Source organism: Nesoenas mayeri (assembly GCF_963082525.1).
Source record: "Nesoenas mayeri genome assembly, chromosome: 9".
NCBI lineage: Eukaryota > Metazoa > Chordata > Aves > Columbiformes > Columbidae > Nesoenas > Nesoenas mayeri.
In genome coordinates, this window is record NC_137557.1 from 13,653,761 (window position 1) to 13,674,689 (window position 20,929).

At 36.8% G+C, this 20,929-nt stretch overlaps 1 protein-coding gene across 13 annotated transcripts in view; it reads left to right on the forward strand.

Annotated features, from left to right (window-relative positions):
- DLG1 (discs large MAGUK scaffold protein 1) overlaps positions 1–20,929 on the forward strand; it is a 150,897-nt gene that overhangs the window by 83,566 nt on the left and 46,402 nt on the right. For 9 of the 13 annotated variants that reach the window (XM_080349557.1, XM_080349565.1, XM_080349563.1 and 6 more), the window contains 7 exons: positions 8,031–8,129; positions 11,721–11,774; positions 15,323–15,373; positions 16,438–16,562; positions 17,813–17,982; positions 18,560–18,699; positions 20,760–20,904. In XM_080349557.1, coding sequence (XP_080205683.1) covers positions 8,031–8,129; positions 11,721–11,774; positions 15,323–15,373; positions 16,438–16,562; positions 17,813–17,982; positions 18,560–18,699; positions 20,760–20,904 — 784 coding nt within the window. The remainder of the gene's footprint in view (positions 1–8,030; positions 8,130–11,720; positions 11,775–15,322; positions 15,374–16,437; positions 16,563–17,812; positions 17,983–18,559; positions 18,700–20,759; positions 20,905–20,929) is intronic. The other 4 variants (XM_080349562.1, XM_080349564.1, XM_080349561.1 and 1 more) reach the window with 1 other exon arrangement.

A 20,929-nucleotide genomic window follows, 5' to 3' on the forward strand; every position in this document is an offset into this window, starting at 1 on the left:
ATATTATTTGGAATGTCAAGTCACTACTGAAGTGATCACTTTGGTTCAGAATGTTCTACACTTTTTTAGCTCTTGTAAAACTTGGCCATGTTTTATTTCTTTGAAACACTGTTTTGGAAGTATTTGTGATATGTTTTATTCCCAAATGCCCTTGATGCTACATTTTGTTTAAAGTCCTGGAGAAATACTCTCAGGAAATAGTGCGTGTCTTCAGTGTCTTGCTGAGCAGCCCAGGTCCCTGGCACTTTGGTCCTGAGGCCCTGCCCAGCCCCCAGAGATGGTGCATCAGAGTTAATGCCGACAGTGTGCTCAGGTGCTCGGGGCAGTGTACAGCTGGCATGGGTTATGGATGGCAGTTGTGTTTTATTCTTACCAGTGCTGGACCCCAGCAAACAGCCTACAAAACCCTGAAGGTATGTTTAGTCAGTATTGACGTGAGTGATTTGGGAGGAAGATGGATGCGAAGGTCTTAAAATAGCAGGCTCACTAGTGAAATGTCCTGTGGCGTTCTAGGATGGCCTTCAGAGGAAAGATACAAAACTGCACTGCCAGACCTTAAATTATGTATCTCTAGAAATAACTATGCCATTTATATTCAGCTTTGTGACTGGGTATTGAATCAAAATTGTTTCTTCCTACCACTCTTCAAGTTTTGTTCACTTTGGAAAGTATTTTTTTTTCCTACTTGCTCCTTGCATTACCTGTTCTTGAGGTAGTGAATATGGGCTTGTATTCATCAGTCATGTTAAGAGAAGCTGCTTATTTTGTGGTATCTGCTTGAAGGCAATGGAAGGGGTGAAGTATAAAATTATTTTTGGATGATTCTCCTAGCTATTAGAATTGCTTTTTTAAGTAATGAAGGTTCATTATTGAAGCTTTGAAAAACCCCTTTGTTGTAGATAGACATTGCTGGTCAAATTTTAGTACCGTTTTCCCTTTCCATAGGTATTGTTGTTATCCAGCTATTGAGTGGGTGTTATAGAATGTGGAAAGAAAATGATTCTTGAAGAAATAGTACTTGTAAAAGATTACTGGCACTTTAAGATAGCTGCAAGGAAGGGTACACTGTACATTCAATGTAGTAATTTAAAGAAATGAAATATTGGTGATTCAACTTTGTGTTAGCAGCAGACCATTCAGAGTTTTTTATATAATGTGAATGCACAATCTGATCCTGAACCCTCTTTGGTTATATTGATGTTAGAGTGAAGTAGTTCATGCTAGTGATTAATACAGTCTGCAGAGAACACTTGCAGGTTCAGGCTTTCTGCAGTCAAAGACAATCTGCCAGACCTGTGCAGCTTTAGTTACACAACTGTTTTTTCTTGCTTTGAATTATGCATTTATCCCACTGCTTTGCCAGGAATCTTTTCTTCTTCTGTCAGTGCGCCTGCAAGGCGGGCCCTGCCTGACCTCACACAAGTGGATGGAGTTGGGAAGAATGATCCCTGGGACTCTGAAATACCTGGTTAATCTCTTTGGATATCATTCTTCTTGCCTTCTCTACTGTTTTTTTTTAGGTTGTTGTCAGTTTACACTATGATTATCTTAGGTAACCCTTACTGTGCTTTGATTATGTTTTCCGGTCCTCTTCCTGTGTTTTTTGACCAAGAGGCTGTGTTCGCTTTCCGCACTTGCATAGCACTAAACTTCAACGTGCCCTCAGCTTTTCCAGTGGAGGTTAGCCAGGGCTGCACCCTGTGCCAGGGCGAGTTGGCTTTTCTTCCTCTACCTCCTGTTCCTTGGCTGTGTTTCAGTGCTTGGACTGTTGCTCTTGGAACTACAAGTGCCTTCAAGTTTTTGTTTTCTTTTAATTATTGATATCTTATTGATATCATCTCGGGGACCAAAGGTGTGAGGACTTCCAGAAAAAAACCTTGTGCTGTTCCCAGTTATCTACTACATCATCTCCATTCTTTTGCCACTGAAGTCAGCACATCTGAAGGCACACTGGAGACATGTGAATTCCTTTGACTTTTCCTTTGCTCTATGTCTTCCACTTTCTTATTTGGAGGAGAATATAGGAAACCAGACATCTGGGTTTCCAAGAATATGGTGTCCAGCATCTTTTCCCCTTGCCCTCACTTCTCACTCAGAATGCTTCAAAGCTGGTTTTATTTTTAATCAAGAGGCTACTTGGTCTGTGTGTTTTAAACAAAGTTGATGGCTTCAGGAATAAGATGTTCCTTTTTTGAATCTGAAATATCACATATTTTGGGTTTTATTACGTATGCAAGAGAAAAGCCTTACACCCAAACCCACTTGTTTCTTCCTTTCTGCATTTCAGTAATTAGATAATGTCATGCTGGGTAGAAAATAGAGAGTACTGACATGTAAGTAAAATGGGTAGTATGAATGCAGCCTGCTAAACTTCAAATGATCTTGTGAACATCTCTGGGAAAAAATGGTTTGTTGTGGTCTACCAGAGCAGCCAGTTGGCACAGTGTTGCTGAAGACAACACTGGTAGAGAGGCTTCGACAGAAGGCACAGCCTCCGTCCGCACGACCCTGCAGGCTGGGGAATGTGCCTTGGAGTTGATCAGTATCGCCGCATCTGTGGACACTTTTCAAAGGAGATTTAGTTGTGGTGTGCTGATTTTGAACCGTTTACCTCTATGCACAACATGTTTATCTTCTGCTCTGCTTTTGCCCTTCAACGACAAAATCTGAAGACTTTTGGTTGTCTAACACAGAACAAGCCAGGTGCATCTACCTGTATGTATTAGTGGGGGACAGTCCTCCAGCTCCCAGATACTTCAAAGGCAAAGAAAAACACACCACACACATGTGCAAGTCTGTGACTGTATGACCACTGCATTTCCACCTTCCTGTCACTGGCCAGAAACCTTTCTGTCTCTGCATTTATGAGTATTGCATTAATGGTATGTTATGTGGCTCTTGATTATATCCATTCTGGGTAGAAGATGAGACATGGCAGCTTCTGGTGATTAGAGGAGCATCTGTCAGTTTCTATTTACCTCTTAATATCCATGCTAGGAATAACTGGACATGTTTGTACATAGGTCTGTATTTCTATGTTTCTGTTCTCAGTGTACAAATTACGCTGACTCATATTTTTTAAATATTCAGATTTACTGTCAGGAAGTGTACACTGGGAGGGAGAATAATCATGTTTTAATGGTATCAACTGATGTAGTCTATTCATTTTATCTAAATACAGTACAGCTGACCTAATCAAGCTGTGTGTCCTATGGGATGGTGTCCTTCATTCTTATACCCAGGTATTCAGATTACAGCATATTCCTCAAACAGACCCGTGGGGCAGGAGGCAGATGGTGTGTGTGGCTGGTCCAGGGCTGCGCAAATGCTGGTTGGGTGTTTGCTGTCAAAGGCTGTGTGACCGCTGACCAGACCCTGGGAACGGAGCTGCCCGTGTTCGTGTGGGCTCTGGGGAATTTGCTCTTGATCTTTACCTCTTTTCAGAATGAGTCATTTAAAATTGGCTAGTAAAGTTAAATGTTTAACAGCATTATTAAATCAAACTAGGTCCTCGTGTGATCTTTTTTTGGGGGGTGGGGGAGGGGGTGGGGAGCAGGGCGAGTAGGGGGTAGATAGAAGTTGTTTTGGAGTTTTTTAATTTTGAAAATTGGGGCAAAAACGTAGTATAGAGATCGTGCATCTGTAGCATTGAAGACTGCATGCATAAAATAATAAAGAACTCCAATTTGTTTAAATGTCTTTTTATTTTTTTTGTTAGCTTTTAGTTTAAACCACCTTAAACCACTGGTCTTGCAGTGCTGCAATGCAAATGCAATTCATAAAATTATTAAAACAAAGTAATTCTTGTTATTGTTATGGTCTGAACAAATTTATATTCTTTGGAAATTAAATGTTGAAATTTTGTACAATGTGTCTGCCCATTCACAAGTCATAAGCTTTTCATCTTAAGCTTCCTTAAATTCATTAGTTTTAAGCCCACATAAAGTATTCAGAAAAGTACAGAAACTGGTATATATTAAAATTTTCTAGATGTAGACCTCGGAGAAGTTTTGACAAGGTAAAAATACAACAAAGTTTAGCGATAGTTACTTTCTTCCATAAGCTTCCACTATAACCTTTCATAGCTTCTTTTTAATAAATAAAGTCAGATGACTTTTGCCATCTATTCAATAGTTTGTGCATTGCATTGATTATTTATGCCCAGCAAATTGACTGTCATGGGGTGGTTCAATGGTGCTCTCTAAATAGAGTGAGGGAGCACACAACATGCAGTACTAACTCAGACAGCATTTAGTGTTTCTTACTATGACCATAAACCAGAAAACAATCATATTTTGAACTTTCTCAGGAAGGAATATTTTGGTCTATTTTGCCTCTATTTTTTTGGAAGAAGGACTATTTGTGTTGCTAGTCTCATGACTACTCACTATCATCACTACAAATACTGTGGTGCTACAGATGACGATGAAGTGCAAACACTCAAGCTCACTGATTTAACAAGTAGCCTGAGAATGGAAATACGTCAAAATCTTCAAGTGCAGCCGACACAGCCTCTCCGGCACCAGCAGCGGGCACTGAGCACTCATCCAGCTTTTAGCTCATCCACGTTGCCGGCATCTTCCAAACACAGAGGAAAATTTATAAACCTACGTGACAGCGTAAAAAAGAGTCCTACAAAAAGCACAGCAAAAGTAAAAGCTGCTAGTGGTTGGGTGTCTGATGGCTCGTGTTCTAATTGTTCTTTAGAAAAGGTATGTATTGCACCAGGTACTTCCAGATGTGCATTTTTGGTGCAAAACTGTAGAAAGTATGTCACACTTTTTCTTTCTGTAGTTTTATCCCTGCTGTTTCTAGAGACTTAACGTTATTTAATTTTCTTTTGTATTTTGTTGCTAGAAGTCAAAGTAAGAAATAATTCTGCTTGGTGTTTTCCCATTAAGATTGTTGCGCTGTACACAGTGCAGGTTTTTTATAGTAATTTCTTGAAAGTGAGGAAAGTCTGATTTGCTTGATTTTTTTTGTTCTCCAAAATATGTTTCTTAGTACTTGAGAAATAGCACATTATGGAGTTTGCTGGTTTAGCTGATCTGCTTTGGGATGTGTATGGTGCTCTGATAATTTCAAGTTGGTTGGTGTTTCCTCAGAGAAGGAGTTACTGTGTATGTTGGTTGAACATGAGAAGGTGGTTGTGTTCTTCCTTCTTACAACATCTTGACTTAGTGTTAGATTTGGAGGCACTCATTTTAATTGATCACTTAAAGGTATTATCTTAGTGCTTTTAAAACATACCACTTTATTTTTGGTTATAAATATTAGAAGTCCATCCTGCACTTTAAAAATAATTTAGATCTATTCTACTGTTGTAGCAGAATGGCTTTTCATCGTAGATGTCAGGACATTGATTTAGGCTGACAGACTGTTAGTGAGTTATTGTTTATGTTGTGCATATCTGTGTCTAATGGTCTATCACACTCGTGTGCCATGGTTCATATATATTTTTTCGAGGTTTTTAATTGGCCTGTTGCTTTTTTGTAGTTTAAGTTTGTCCAGAATTATTAAATGCTGTAACCAGAGACATATTTAGTTAAAATTATTTTGATGATAAGCTGCTGCTTTTTTGTTTGTTTCAGAATACTTTAGCCCAGTAATTTGGAGAATTCCTAAAAATTACAAATGTTTCTTGAAAATTCTTGGGAAGCAGAACACTGAAAATGATTTCCTGAGCTGATGGAACCTATCCAGCTGATCTCAGAGTTACCGGCATCATATAATAATTTTCAGACTGATTACTTGCCATAATAAAATAAAATTAGCATTCTTCTATGGTAACCATGTTCCACATGTTCTCGTTCTGATAGTTAGAAACATTTTCATTTTTTGTATTGTCCTCCCTTGTGGTGGCCGTGATGCCTACACCAGTTCTCTGTATTCCATGAAATGTGTAGATGGAGACACTCTTGTCTTGGTTTGGATCTGTGCATCCTTTGGTTGCCGGTGTCATCAGCTTGTCTTCACCCACCTAGTAGTGGAGGAGACAGGACAGGAATGTGCCCAGGACACTTGGAGGAGCAGGGAGCAGCTTTTAAGAGTCAGTAGATACTAAACCACCAGCACAAAGGGAAAACACAGTTACAGTACTAACAGCTTATGAGACTGGAACCTGAAAGAATTAAAGGACTTTGAACAATGGCACTTTAAAAATAATAAGGATAAAAATTTGAAAATTTGAGAGGATTCTTGAATCATTTGGGAATGAGAATCCCAGAGAAACAAGGGAGTTAAGAGTTGAGAAAAGGAAGGAAGCAGGAAAATAAAGCTGCCTGGTGGTGCAGAGGGGGCTGCACATGGTCTGGCCCATAAGGAAAATCAGCTATGACTGTGTCGGTTATTTTGCTAAGCAAAGGTAGCAGAGTGCAGTCAGTATCTAAGAAGAACTTAAGTTTGTTTTTAACCGTCTCTTATTGCAGGAGTTGTAACTGTAAAGCTGGATTTTTTTCTGACCTGTTGACAGTTAGCTTGTCAGCCTTAATGTTATGTTATATTTTGATATATAGTATGTGTATATCTGAAATTTTAGTTAACAGGTTTTTCTTACTGTGTGCACACATGGTAAGCTGCTTACTTTAGAATAAGGCAAACGCGAAGGGATAGCTTATTTTTGGCATACGTAACACTGCATGATTGTTTGAACTATGTAATTTGATATGGCCTCTGAAAGTTGCATTGTTCTTCCAGTAGCTGGAGGTTTGTTGCACTGAGCATTTCCTGCACCCTTTGCAAAATGCATATTATAATTTTTCTAGAACAATTTAGATTCTCCCCCATCCCCCTTTTTTAACAATTGAAAGATTGCTCTATTGTCCATAGATGTAAGGATGCTTAAAGGATATTAGTAATAATCTTTCAAAACACAAAATGTATCTTGTTTTTATGTCTTTCAATAACAGCAATATTTTTCACCAGCTCTTCATTTTGGGTAGATTGAGCTGAAAAAAGCCCTGTAGAAATACCATATATACATCTAATAAGGGTTGCCACTTTTGCACTGTTTCAGTTTTAATATTTGCTTTTGCTCTTTAATTTGGTGTATGCTGTTGAGTTATATTGCTTTGTTTTAAAACATCTCAAACTTTTAAAGTGTGTTTAATACTTATGTTGTGCATTTTTTTATTCATCTTTAAGATTTCATATTTTCTTTTGTCATTATGCTTCATAATATTTAAAGATCACAAGAATGTCTTGGAACAACTAAGTTGCATGAGGTTTGATCTGCTGTTCAGCTTGTAATTTTGATTAGAGTTGCCAGTAGTTTTATGTTGCTGACAGCTTGTTGACAGCCAGTATGTTAACATCTCAAAGTGATTTGAGTCCATGTTTTGCTAAAAATGCTATTTGTAATCTTGTTCCCGTGCAGCTTAAGTGTCAGTAGCTTTCCCAGTTAATATGTTAATGAAAATTCTTAAGACCAAAATTCTTCTAGTCTGAAGGTGCATAGTAAACCTGTATGAAGATCTGGGAGGTAGACTGAATCTATTGTAGGATCTTATACCAATGTGACTAAAAGATTGTCTTTGATTTTTGCCCAGTTTAGAAACCTTATCATACTTGTGTTTTTTTTTTTTTTCCCCTTTATTAAAAAAAATATTACCTTTGTTCAGTGCTGTCAGCTTTAGTCACTGTTTCTTGCTTTTGCACACTGCGGTATGATGGTGAGGGGCTTCTGTTGTGAAGCTGTCCCACAGAAAGCCCCCCTGTCTGTCCACTGACATGGCTGGGTTCTCTGTTGGACCCCCAAGTCTTGCTACTGTGTGCTGCAAGGTGAGTAACCTGGTGTAACCCTGGTGAACGTGTCTGACTGCGCTGGGTTCTCTGACCTGAGCATGTTGCTGGGGATGTGTTGCTGCCATGTGCACTGTGCTTAAAGGTGCATGGTTGTCTGCAGTTCTGGTTATAGTCTCCAAATCCATATGCTGCTTCAGAATTGAAGTTGTTAAATTTGCGTCTTGTTTGTTTTTAAATTTATTTTTTCTGGTTTTCATTATTTTTGACATTTTGTTGGTGATTTTTAGCCCACAGAAGCTGTTCCTTCCTCTTCTCCCATTGTCCCCGTGATCCCTGTCCCACCAGTCCCTGCTGAGACCACTGTCATCCCATCCACCATACCACAGGTTTTTATTCCTTTTTCTTTCATTTTGTTCAACTTTTATTTGTTCAGTTTATTTCATTGCTTTGTTTGAATTCATGCTGTGGTACTCTCACACAGAGGCTTGAGATGAACTGTGAAATAACAATACTCTTGTTTTCTCCTTTTTGTTTGTTTTATAGCAGCTCTGTTAGTCCATTTAAAATATCTGTATTTTCATATGAAAGCGTATCAGTAAGTTGTGAAATAGCTTAAGAAAAAAAAAGAATGGAAAGAAGCAATAGGATATTTTGTGCTCTTACATAATAATTTTAAAGCCATTTCACTGTTACTAAAATGTTGTTGCTTGATTTATTTATTTACAGAAAATTGTTGTCTCATCTCATATACAAATGAGATATATACACACCTTCAAAAAGTGACCCATCTTTTCAGAAATTATTTGGTGACAGATATTTTTGAACTTTAAAAGGATATTGAGCTATCCAGAATATTACTGGGATGTTTTTTGTAGCATACATGTCAATATTTTTTTTTCTTAAGGTCTGCTTTCGAGCTACAGGGCTAGACTTGCAACAGGTGCTAATCTTTTCCTATCTCTGCTACACTGTTAAATTTTACTTAATCCAATAATTATCAAAAGTGCAAATTCTAGTGAATGTCTGTTTACACAAATCTGCCACCTGTTCTTTTCCCAAGACAGACCAGAGTTTTGACTAATTTCAGAACTATTTCCTCATTGTAGAGTGATTCTGCCCACATCAGGATTTGAGGCAGACAGAGCAGTGTGACCAGTGGCCTTGGTGGATAAAGACAGTGAAGGCTCCCATAGCATTTACTTTCAGAGGACTGCCAGTAGGCTAAACATAACTTAAATTAAAATAATTACTGCTATGTGTATTCATATTTTCTTTGCTGTGACAATGTTCATGTCCACTGATGATGCTGGATCATGAGCAGAAGAGCAACAACTGAGTGGTCTGTGACTCTGTCTTTGTGCCTACAGCCCATAGCCGGAGTCAGCTATGGAATTGTGCATCAGACATGATGCTAAACACTTAGGAAGTTAAAATCAACTTGGGATTTTTCAGATGCATTTTTGTGCAATACATACATCTTTCTGTTTTCCTTGTTACATTGCACTTTAGGCAAGCCCTTAGCCTGCTTGTAAACAAACTTGTTAAATGGCTTTTAAATATTTGAACAGGCCCTGGCACAGAAGCTTGAAAGTGTTAGGTAATTTGGAGCACTCTGGCATAACAAGCTAAAATAGCAGGTCTTCCTTCCAAAAACATTTGATGTTTTGAGTTAGATCTTGCCCTGTGTCTTTGCGGTGTCCAGGCATACCTTTGCCTTTGAAAGTTCTGGAACAAAGCTTTTCACCTTCCTGCTTTGAAATGCTGGTAAATTACTGCTGCTTGATGTAGAATTCAGATATGGGCAGAAGGAGTGTTAGGAACAATCGTTTATGGAAGGTAATTTGCACTGGTTGGCTAGTTCATGTCTCAAACCTGCTGTTCACATAGAAGCTTCACCCACCAATAACAATTAGTTTTTAGCTAGTTTTCCTCCTTTTTTTTTTTTTCCTTTTTCAAGACATGAAATGAAAGCACACAGTCAGCCTCAAGAAAAACATCAATGGGAAACCAGCTTTCTCTGACACTGCTTTTTCTTTTACTATGCTAGGATATCACAGAATTCTGATATTAAATAAAAACGTATTTCAAAATTGAGTGAAATGTAAAGAAAGTGGCTGAATTTTCAAAATTAACCCTGGTTCTGTCTTCTGTTTATAAATAGGAAATCTTGTCATAGGTGGCATAGAAATATAAAATAAATGTATAGATATTGATCTCTTTTTAGATCCAGTGGAGATTAGACTCCTGAGGTCTCATATAAAGTTAGGTTTTTTTAGTACAGTGCAACATTTTGTTTTATTTTTCTGAAAATCATTTTGATTGTAAAGCTCTTACAGGCATGGCTATACATATTTTAATTGATTCATATTTTTAGTACAGGATCTTACTTTTAATTTACCCTTACTTTAATAGAACTTGTGCTTTAATAAAAAGCAGAAATTGAAGTACAACTTAACGGCAGAAGCTGGTTGTGAGAGACAGCGTTGTTTTAACAGCTTTTCATCATGATACCAGTCAGTGGTACATGATTTCTGTGCTGTGTCCAGTTTGCTCCTGCCCCCACTGGGAGAGCGGCTGAATGACAAAGGTGTTGGCACCTTGACAAAGTCCAAAGTGTCATCCTTTGTGTTTCCTCTTTTTACAGACTACTCTGTTAATGTGCCACCCAACTTTAGTGATACAGGCCTAATTTCTGACACAGCAACCTGGTAGCACGTTGATGGTTCCTGTGTAGTGGTGCTGGGTTATTCATCTCAGTCTTCTGTAAGGAACTTTTGAGTCACCGCTTTACTTCCCAGCTTTTCGGGGCTTTTACAAATCATGAATTCTTCAGAAGTACGATGTTGTCATGGTAATGAAACTAAAATACAGAGTATGAATAGGTTAGTGTAGTTGTCATGTTTTTGTAGGCCTTATCTTTCAACGTGTTTAATACGAGCTTCTATTGCAGCCTGTTAAACTGTCCCTGAATTTATTTACACACACACATACACACATAAAAGATGGGAGAAAAAAATGATTATTGTTGTACATTGAAGCAGAAAGATTAAATTCATTTTGTGCCACTGAGTTTGTAGATCCCCTTGATCTTGTTACATACAACAGCATTTGGGGTCTGGAATATATCTTCACACTTTTTTTTTTTCCTCGTCTTAGAGCAGGCTACATGCTACCTAATTTAAAGACAGATAATTGGTGGAAAAACAGGAAATCTACTTCTTTGGAAGTATTTCAGAGAAATGCCACCAGCCTGTATGTATTTTCTTTCATTCGAACACACACTTCTTGCGAAAATACTCTCAGTAACATCAGAGAATAAAAGCGTTTGCTTATTCTCCCAGTTCCTGGCTAGCAGGAATGCTGTACTAGTTTGTTTTTCTGTGGCAATTATCTCCAACTACTTATGGCTCGAGAAACCATTATAACTTTCTGATGAAAGTACATGCTGTTATGCGGTAGGTGAATGCCTGCTGTGGATTGCTTTACAAGGCAGTTTCGTAAATCTTTTCTTCCCTAAGTTTGTGTTTCGGTAAGTTTCCAGTTTGCAGTTCAAAGAGAGGGAAAGAAATAAAGTCATTTTGGTAGGAACAAAGAAGGAATCAAGTCCACCAAAACATGGTTTTAAGATATTGGCTGGTAGAGCAACTTCTGAATGTTGTGTCACAAATTTCAAGGGTAACTGGCATCATGTCAAATGTTGGTGTGATTTGCTGTTTCCTTTGAAAAGGTAATAAATCACTGAACTTGTAGATGACACGTAAGCTCAGGGTTCTGGAAGAATGTGATTTTTGTGTGTGCGATGAAAGCACTTTGTTCAGAGTAGAAACAAGCGTTCCAAAAGGTGAATTTTTGAGATTCTCAAACTGAGACTACTTTTTAACGGAACTCTGAGAAACACAGCAAATTAAATGTTGTATAATTACCATTAGTATTATTTTCTCTTATGCTGTATAATTTTTTTTATTCTTTTGTTAAAGGCAAATCCCCCTCCAGTTCTGGTGAATACAGATTCTTTGGAGACTCCAACATACGTAAGCCTACACTTGCTTTCTATTATAACTGTAGATAATATTTTCTGTATATAGTTTTATAGGTCTATTGTTACTAATTAATAAAGTCTGTTTTACCTGGTAGTGCATAATTTCCTCATCTGTGCTGATGGTTATTTGAAGTCCTTAAAGCTGTTTCATTAAAAAAAACAAAGAAATTGTAGATTCCTGGTGGAGGGTTCTATGTGAGTACTAGTGTGTGACAGTGCAAAACACTGTTGTTTGAACCTCTGGAACCTCAGAGAACGATCTGTTTCTTCAGCTGTGCAGGCAGATGCTTTAATATTTAATGTGCCATTTCCATTGCACTTCTCATAAAAACACTTCTTAGTGCAGTAGCTATACTTCAGATTTTAGCACTCCAAATGTACATAAAAATGTTTGTTCTGTTTGAAACATTAAGGTAATAACTGTAGTTATGTGGAGGCTTAAATTTGTGTTTGGCAGCGTGTTTTGTGGTAGGAATACCACTGGCAGATTGAGACTGGAGAGGCTTTGGAATGTGTTAGTTTGACATAGGTTTTAAGTGTGAATTTTCCTCCTGCATCTTCCTCCTATGGTTAGTTACATTTGCTTGTTGTTTTCCTGAACAGTGTTAAAGCCTGTGCTAGTTGCTTGATGATGTGTTTATTCTAGGTACTGATATTAGCAAGTAAAGAGTAAATCTTCTGCTTGTCAAAAGCATTCGTATCTTAATGTTGCTACAAGTATCTGTAATAGCTCACTGCAGATGAAAGTGTGAATTAACAGTTTAAGCAAAAGACAAAAGCTTAGTACAGTGACATAATTGGCTCAAAAGTGTGTCCCGAGTATAATAATGATGCCTCTGGCTGAAGGATCCCAGCAGTAGCCTGCAGTGTGTGACCCTTTCATTGGTGTGATGTAGATACAGTTCAGAAAAACATACAGAAGGTGAGGTGTCTCCGTGCTCTCGAGGACTAAACCAAGAAGAAAATGAACAATAAATGTGTGTTAATGCTTCAGAAGGCCCCATCTGATACAGGCACATGGAGGACAGTGGACAGTAGAAATATAAAAAGCAAATAACATCAGAACAAACTGGCACTCAAAATGATAAGCTGTCTAAATTACCAACTTGCGAATGTAAAACAAACAAGACCGTAACTATGTATAATCAAACCTGCTCTGTAAGTGTAGGAGGTTGAGTAAAGGCCTATCCTTCTTGGCTCCTAAGTAGCTAAGGGAATTGTTAAATGATAAGTAATGTAAAATCATACTTGTGAGGTAACTGCATCATGAATCTACAAAAACCTTGACTATTAGATCTTTTTCTATTGAAAAAAATAAAAGAAGGCAAAATATGACTCTAGAAAGTCATCAGGGAACAAATGGTCAAGAACACAGCTCTTGTTATTTGAATCATAAAGCTGCTGAGGAAGTTCTCTCTCTTAGAGCTCAAAACTGGGTTGGAAAAAACCCGCCAAGAAGTGTATTTGTTGTTCTTTGTAGAAGCCCAAGGAAATACACACAAAACTCAAGTTAGTGACAAAATTAACTTCAGTACAGCCAAAAGACTCTAACTAGATTCTGCTGAATATTCACATTCAAAGGAGATTGTGGCATATTTACAGCATTTGTATACAACTCCCTTCATCCAGGGGAAGTCCTTGCAAATAAAGCTTGGCTTAGTGGATCAAAAGTTGCAAAAAGTAGAGTATGGCAGTGATTTATATCATTCAATGTGTCCTTGCTCCTGTCTTGGCCAATGTTTGCTTTGTTAGAGAAAATGAATTCAGAGGTAAATTAAAAAAAAGAAAGAGAGGCCATAGAACTGAGATAAAGCAAAATATAAAAATGATGGAGGTTCTTGTTTGCTGCTCTTTATCTAGATGATATTTTAAAATTGGATTATAGAGTTTTGTACATGGAAATAAACAAGAGACTACTTAAATATATTAGGATTAGCTTTGTTCAGCATAATGGTAATGATTGTCTGTGTTACTTATTAAAAAAAGAGGCCACATACTGATCAGTCATCATGAGCCATTTCCCAGGAACTGTAATAGTAGCTGAGTGGTTCGTTTAGCACATGTTGTCATTGTTGTAGATAATGGCTCAAGGACTAAGCTAACACAAAAACTTCTTGATCACAGGGGCTTCTTTTGTGTTGGTGTAGTAATAGATACAGTTTTGTGTATTCAGAAGGTCAAGACCTCTTCCCTTTATGGTGGAGAAATATCATGTGTTAAAACTACGGTATCTTTTCCACTGAAGAAGCTAAGGACGTATTGGTTTTGAGATACTGTGCAAAGAAGATTATAATAATCTCATATGTCTGGAATGAACACGACTTCTGTTGTGTTATGGGGAGATATAATTAGAGATTCAGGAAAAACTGTAGGTAAATGAGCTTGATATTAGACAGCATGTGTAAGTTGTGGCCTCTCCAGCTTTTGAAGCTTTTAAATACATTAAACAAACATGTGAGGAACAATGTAGATGTGATCTTAATTTTGTTTGGGGTGAATTGAAGTCCCTTTTAAAATTCTCTGCTAGAAAACTACAGATTTTAGAATGTTTTCTTCTATACATGTATTTTGTATCTTTATAAAATCTTGAATAGTATCTAAGAGTACAGAAGGCTACCAGATATAGAATATCTTAAGAATGACAGGATGCATTGTAAAAGAGTACTATATGTGTTATTTCTTAAGTATTTCATCCTAAAAGGCTTGAAATAGGGAATTGCCTACATGTCGTAAATGCTGACATAGGTATCTGTGAAGGAAAGAATTTGAGTTCCAAGATACCTTAGTAATTGAAAAAACCTTAATGTTACTTTTATATTAAATGTGGTTACAAATTTGATATTTAATTGTTTTTGCTTAATTTGATATTTGTTACTTCTCTTCTTTGATTCTGTCCTGTTTCTGTAGGCAGCAAAGAACGTGGGTGTCCTTTCTAACTTGAGGACAACAAGGCTTACTATAGTGTTTGGGTTTTTCATCTAGATTTATAAAATATTCTTTTAAACCCTTTTTCTGCTTTTGGTCTTGTTTTAAATTGCTGATGTTTAGCATATATGTAACATGATAATTAATAACATAAACAATTGTTAAATATTGCTTTGGAAGGGTCTTAACCATTTCTAGTGAGAAATGATATAAAGCCTCAGTCTTTGATTTTTCTCTGCTCTGTGAGGAACAACAGTTTGAAAATACTGCTCTGTTCCTCTATATGATTTCTTTATACTGTGACCCCTTCTTCTCTCAGTTTCAACTTGCCATATGGCCTGAGAAACATCTGAGGATCTCAAGCATTTTTTTCCTTCTGGCAATCAGAAGCAGAGGGTCTCTGCTCCGGAGTGTCTGTGTAGGACAGTCTGCTCTCTGAAATCTTTACTTTTAAACTCCTGCAACAAGAGTGTGGTTCATGTACAGAGATGTCCCTTCTGAGCTCAGTGGTCAGTGGGAATCAGCTGAGATTTGATGGGAGTGAACCCCAGCCGAGTAACCTGTGTCACGTCAAGTGTCAAATCCCCTGGAAGTCTCACTTTTCTTTCTTTATAGGTCAATGGCACGGATGCAGATTATGAGTATGAAGAAATTACTCTTGAAAGGGTAACATGATAAATGTCTTTCTGTACTCATGTTAGATGGTATTTATGATACTTTAATATGAAAAATTAACCTCTTAGTACTGCTAAATGGCAATCCAAACCAACACTTACTGTGCTTTTGGTGTGTGGTTGTTTGTTGTTGTTGTTGGTTGTTTGTTTTTTAATTTAAAGTAGATTATACAGCCTAAAGAAAAAAAATACACACAGTTTCTGGAACAGGAATGGAAGTTTTTATTAATATCCTGACCATTAAGAGTAAAATGGGGGAAGGATTGGGGGAAGGATCTCCCTGAGACATACTGCATTTAGTGTTATTATCTAGACTTCTAGAGAGTAAAACCGCAAATTGTGATTTCATTTCCTATATTTAATTTATGTTAGGCTTTTATTTATACCATTAAGTTTTACATTGAGATTCAGGCTTCCAGTTGAGATTACAAGCAACAATTTGTCATATGCATGGCTCTTTCAGGTTTACGAGGTAGAGATATATCTCAGTTCTCTTTTTTTTTCTTGAAGTTCACGTTAATAAAAAGCAATCCAGGAGTGGTTGTATTTGATATGTGTGCAGTTGTGCTGATTACTGAGAGGGTGAAGAGGTCATGCAGTTGATAGGAAGGGCAGGCAACTTTTGAAGAGAAAACGTCACGGTCTCCACATTTGTGAGGACGTATTACAGACCTGACACAAGTTACATAGGGACTTCTCTGAGAAAAATAATTTGTCACTAATAATTTGATAAGGAGCAAATATTCGTATGAATAATCTCAAGATCTATCTAACTAGAGAGGGAAGTTTTAATCTAGTTTATCAAGTTCATTTGGAGAAAGCTGTGTGGTTAGAACTGTATCTCTTACACAATGACTTCTATGAAAATAAATTATAGTTTAAGCAGTATGCTACATATAATCATACGTAAAGTGTCTTAAGTTTTTTATCAGTGAAAATTATATAGAATTACTTCTATATTGAATCAAATTATTATCTATGATTCTATGAAATAGATATTCTAGAATGTCTTTGCAAAATAAATGTGTAATTTTTTTTTCCCCCCTCTGCCTTTAGGGAAATTCAGGACTTGGCTTTAGCATTGCAGGTGGTACAGACAACCCACATATTGGGGATGATTCAAGTATTTTTATTACAAAAATTATAGCTGGGGGTGCAGCTGCGCAGGATGGGAGATTACGGTACGTTGACTTTCTGTGCTGGGTTACTAAATGTTTACTTTTTTTATTTTCAATAAGTGGATGGAACAGTTTGTTACTTTTAGTAGTTTCATCATGCTACATTATATTTTAAATAAATGTTTCTTACAGAAGTATATTGTTTAATAATGGAAAATGCTTGGGTGGACCGATTTTGCACTGCCCCCTCCCCCCCCTCCCCGTTTACAGATAAGTGAAATCAAGTGACCTTTATATTTTCTGTTCAGTGATACAAATTGGTTGTGCTGTATGTTCTATAGTCCTTAATTCAATATACAAAGGAACAACTTATACAGATAGGATAGGTAACTCTTGCTACACATCTTCAAAATCTGTATTTTTTTGTGTAAATTAACAGGGTACTCCTTCTCCAGTATACCAAATTTTCTTATTTAATTGTGGACTGATAATTCTATTTAACTCCTAATGCGGTAATTACTAGATGGTAGCAAGTGATATTTGGAACTTCCTTTGAAGGGTACTGTTAGAAGTTAATAAAAAATTGGACTAATAAATTATTTTTCTAATCCAGAACAGTCTTTACTCCTGTATCACTGTGTGGAAAGAAACCGCATCTGATTGTAGGGCCAGATTGTTGTTCTCTTGTGTTGCCGGAGTCTTGCCCTATCACTTTGTTCCTTGTGGTTTTTAGTCCTAATAAGCTTATTTCAAGGCTTCTTTTTAATTGTTGGCCATTGTCAGAGGTACATCTGGCAGCTCATGTTGACAGGTGGGTCGGGCATTGTACTGAGTGTAACAGGAGCTCAGGATTACTACAGCAACATGTTAGAGTGGAACGGTGGCGCTTAACAGCTTGTGAGAAGCAGGAATGGAAGTTGACTTGTTCATATAATGGCTTAAAACTAGTGTGTTCTCACTGTGTGCCTCCTAGATGCTGAATTTTTTAATTCTTTGTTATAGCTTTAAACAAAAGGTAGTTTGTGCCATGCTCTGTTCAAAATGCTGTTTAAATGAAACACATACAAGACAGTGTCCTCTTTAGCTGAGAACAAAATATTCCCTTTAAATTTTTGTAGTGATCCTCGTTTTCTTTTTAAGCACTAACAATTAATTTTAAAGCATTGTCTTGAATCAATATGATTTTGAAGCAAAATCTTTTTATCTTAACGTGTTAACATGTTATGTTAGTGTATTGTAGATAAAATATTAGTTTCCTAATGTGTCTGTTCTGCTATAACACAAGAGCTGATCGTGAATGTCGCTGTCTCTAGGGTTAACGATTGTATTCTACGAGTAAATGAGGTGGATGTTCGTGATGTGACACACAGCAAAGCAGTTGAAGCATTGAAAGAAGCGGGATCAATTGTACGATTGTATGTCAAAAGAAGAAAACCAGTCACAGAAAAAATAGTGGAAATCAAACTTGTGAAAGGCCCTAAAGGTACATAGGAGTGTAAAGCTGCTGGTTAGAGTTGATGATAGATTTCTGCATTTATTTTTCAAACTAAAGTAGTACCTTGCATATGAAGTCCTAGGAAATGCAGAATCATGAAAAATAAAATAAAGGCGTCTCAAATGATTCTGAATTTTCATCTGTGTGTCCTGAAACTGTTCTTGTAGAATGCATATTTTTCTTTGAAATAATAAAAATGTGTTTCTGATAGTGTTTAGTCATTTTTAAGAACATGAAAAGTGGGAGTAAAATATTTGATTGAATTACCTAGAAAGAATCTTTGAGAGATTAAGAAACATTTAGAGAAAGTGTTATTTTGTTTCTGTATGGGTAAATGTTGGAAAATGATGCTGTAAATAAGTAGTGATGCAATAGCTGTGCTGTGTCCATTTTTCACAAGGCATTAAGTAAATGATTTAGCTTTTGATTTTCAGAAGTTCTGTTATGTCTTTTCCAGCCTAATATTTTTATATATGTATGTTTGATACAGTAGCATTATTATTTATAGATAATTTGAATCTAATGAATTCTAGGAGATTTCTTGAGTAATGACTTTATCTTCAAGCAGGTCTTGGTTTCAGTATTGCTGGTGGTGTAGGAAATCAGCATATACCTGGAGACAACAGCATCTATGTAACCAAAATCATTGAAGGTGGGGCAGCACATAAAGATGGCAAACTTCAGATTGGAGACAAACTTTTAGCTGTAAGTAAGAGCTGCACCTATTGTTGGTCATTCACTTTTAGGCCTAGTAAGTGCATTATTGACTTTGTGGTTAAGCTGCCTTCCAGTGGAGTCTTATTTCATAGAAATCAGTAAAAAAATTGATACGGCCAGGAAATCAATCATAAAAAATCAAATCTGCAGTGTTCAACACCATCTCATCAGGAAATCTGAAATCCGTTTGTTGGCCCAGTGTTTCTGCAAAACCCGTATTAATCAGCGTGTTTATTTCTGATGCCTGCTAACATTTTTCTGGAATGTGAGTGATGGGATAGTAAACCAGCATACAATCAAAAAAGATGAATGGAAGGAAACTCATGTACTGGTGGCTGGCCAGCCTGTAGCAAAACTGCTGCTTATATGGGATTTCAGTGTTTGTAATGCTTTTGGATTTTTTTAACCTTAAAATACCTCAGAGTTGGATTTTCTATACACAAAGTAAAAAATAATTTTCAACTATCTTAAATATTAAATTTACTATTAGCTGCCCAATAGGTACCTTTGTGTGCCTTGCAAATTCACAAACCCAAAGATCCAGCTGCTTGATGATAATGCTGTTAATAGTTGATGGTTTTAGGTTTTAAAATCTGCATCATAGGAGGTGTTTTGATTGTGGGACTTCCCCACTATATAAGGGCACTGGAAAGCTTCCTTTTAATGGCAAACTGCTTTCCAGTGTTATAATTTGTCACCTGTATGAGGAAATTCATGATAACTTGCTTATATCATAAAACATGTGAGAGGTTTTAAAGAATTTGTTAGGAATATCAAACTTCTGTGACAGATTACAAAAAATTTCCTGACAAAATTAAATAAAGTGGCTATGCATTAATATCGAATACTGTTTCAGGGATGCAAGGAGCATATGCTTCTGGATCTAGTAAATACAGTGTCCTAACTTATTGTAGCTGAATCATTCCTTCAGTTGATCCAGTTAGAATTTTAATCTATAATGTATTCTGATTAGTTGAATTTCACTTTGTCAAAATTTCAGTCACTGAGGCAGAGGTGAGCTCCCATATTTTGCAGCATGTAACTTTCTGTGTGTTTAGGTTGTACTGTGCTTACCAATGCACTGCACAATGACTTGTCAGTCATTAGGAGTGGCAGGAATTTAAATCAATTTCTAAAAAAACCCAAACAAACACCAATAAGAGGCTTTTAGAAAACGTTTAGAAAATACAGATAGAAAGAATATATGTAAGTGGTAGAGTTGTTCCCCTGTGACTAGCAATTGACAAGGCCCAGTTGTTTTTACACAGGATATAAAGTTTTGTAATCAAACTGAGGAAAGTGTCTTTGGTCCCTGGAGTTCAGTGCAATACAAGCCTTGTTTTCCATGTTGCTTGGAATTGTCTGGAGAAGTTACTTCCCACTTCAAAATATGGAAGAGAGGGCAAACAACTCAATTTACTGAAGCTTTAGATGAGATACTAATTGTTAAAGGATTTTTAATTTTCTTTTTAAACTGAAGTGCTAGTGATTCACCTGAATAGCAATACTTTTAAAAAGTCTACCTGTAAAGTTAAACAAGTTCCTGTTAATTGGCAAGTAAATCAGTCACTTCGGGATCTTCTCCAGTTTTGACCCTTACTTTGACCTCTTGCAAGACTATGTTGTCCCGTTGTAATGTCTAGAACTTCATTATATAATGATAAGATCATGTAGGATTTATTCTTCCTAGAAGAAACTTTCTTCTATTTAATCCTTGCAATAACAGATTATGTCAGTGCTGTGACTGTGCAAGCTTGTGGCATTTTGAGTGTCATTTGTCCCATTAGTTTTCCAGTCACGTGTGCCTTCTTTAGAATGTTACAGTCAAGAGAGTTTATAATAATCTTTTGAGGAAAGAGTTGTCTGTCTTCTGATTCACAGCACTACAAAGCATCTCTTATATAACTTTTCAATAACCAATTATGTCTGTGACACATAAAGCCCAATAAAGACTCTCAAAGCCCAAGTGCTCCAACAGCTTTCAGTGAGCGTCTGGTGAAAGTGCACATTTTTCTGTGTTGAGAATTTGTTTATTTTTTTCTCTTTAGGTGAACAGCGTTTGCTTAGAAGAAGTTACTCATGAAGAAGCAGTGACTGCCTTAAAAAACACGTCGGACTTTGTTTATCTGAAAGTTGCGAAACCCACCAGCATGTTCATGAATGACAGTTATGTTCCTCCTGACATCACGAACTGTAAGTTCAGCTTATCTTTGTGATT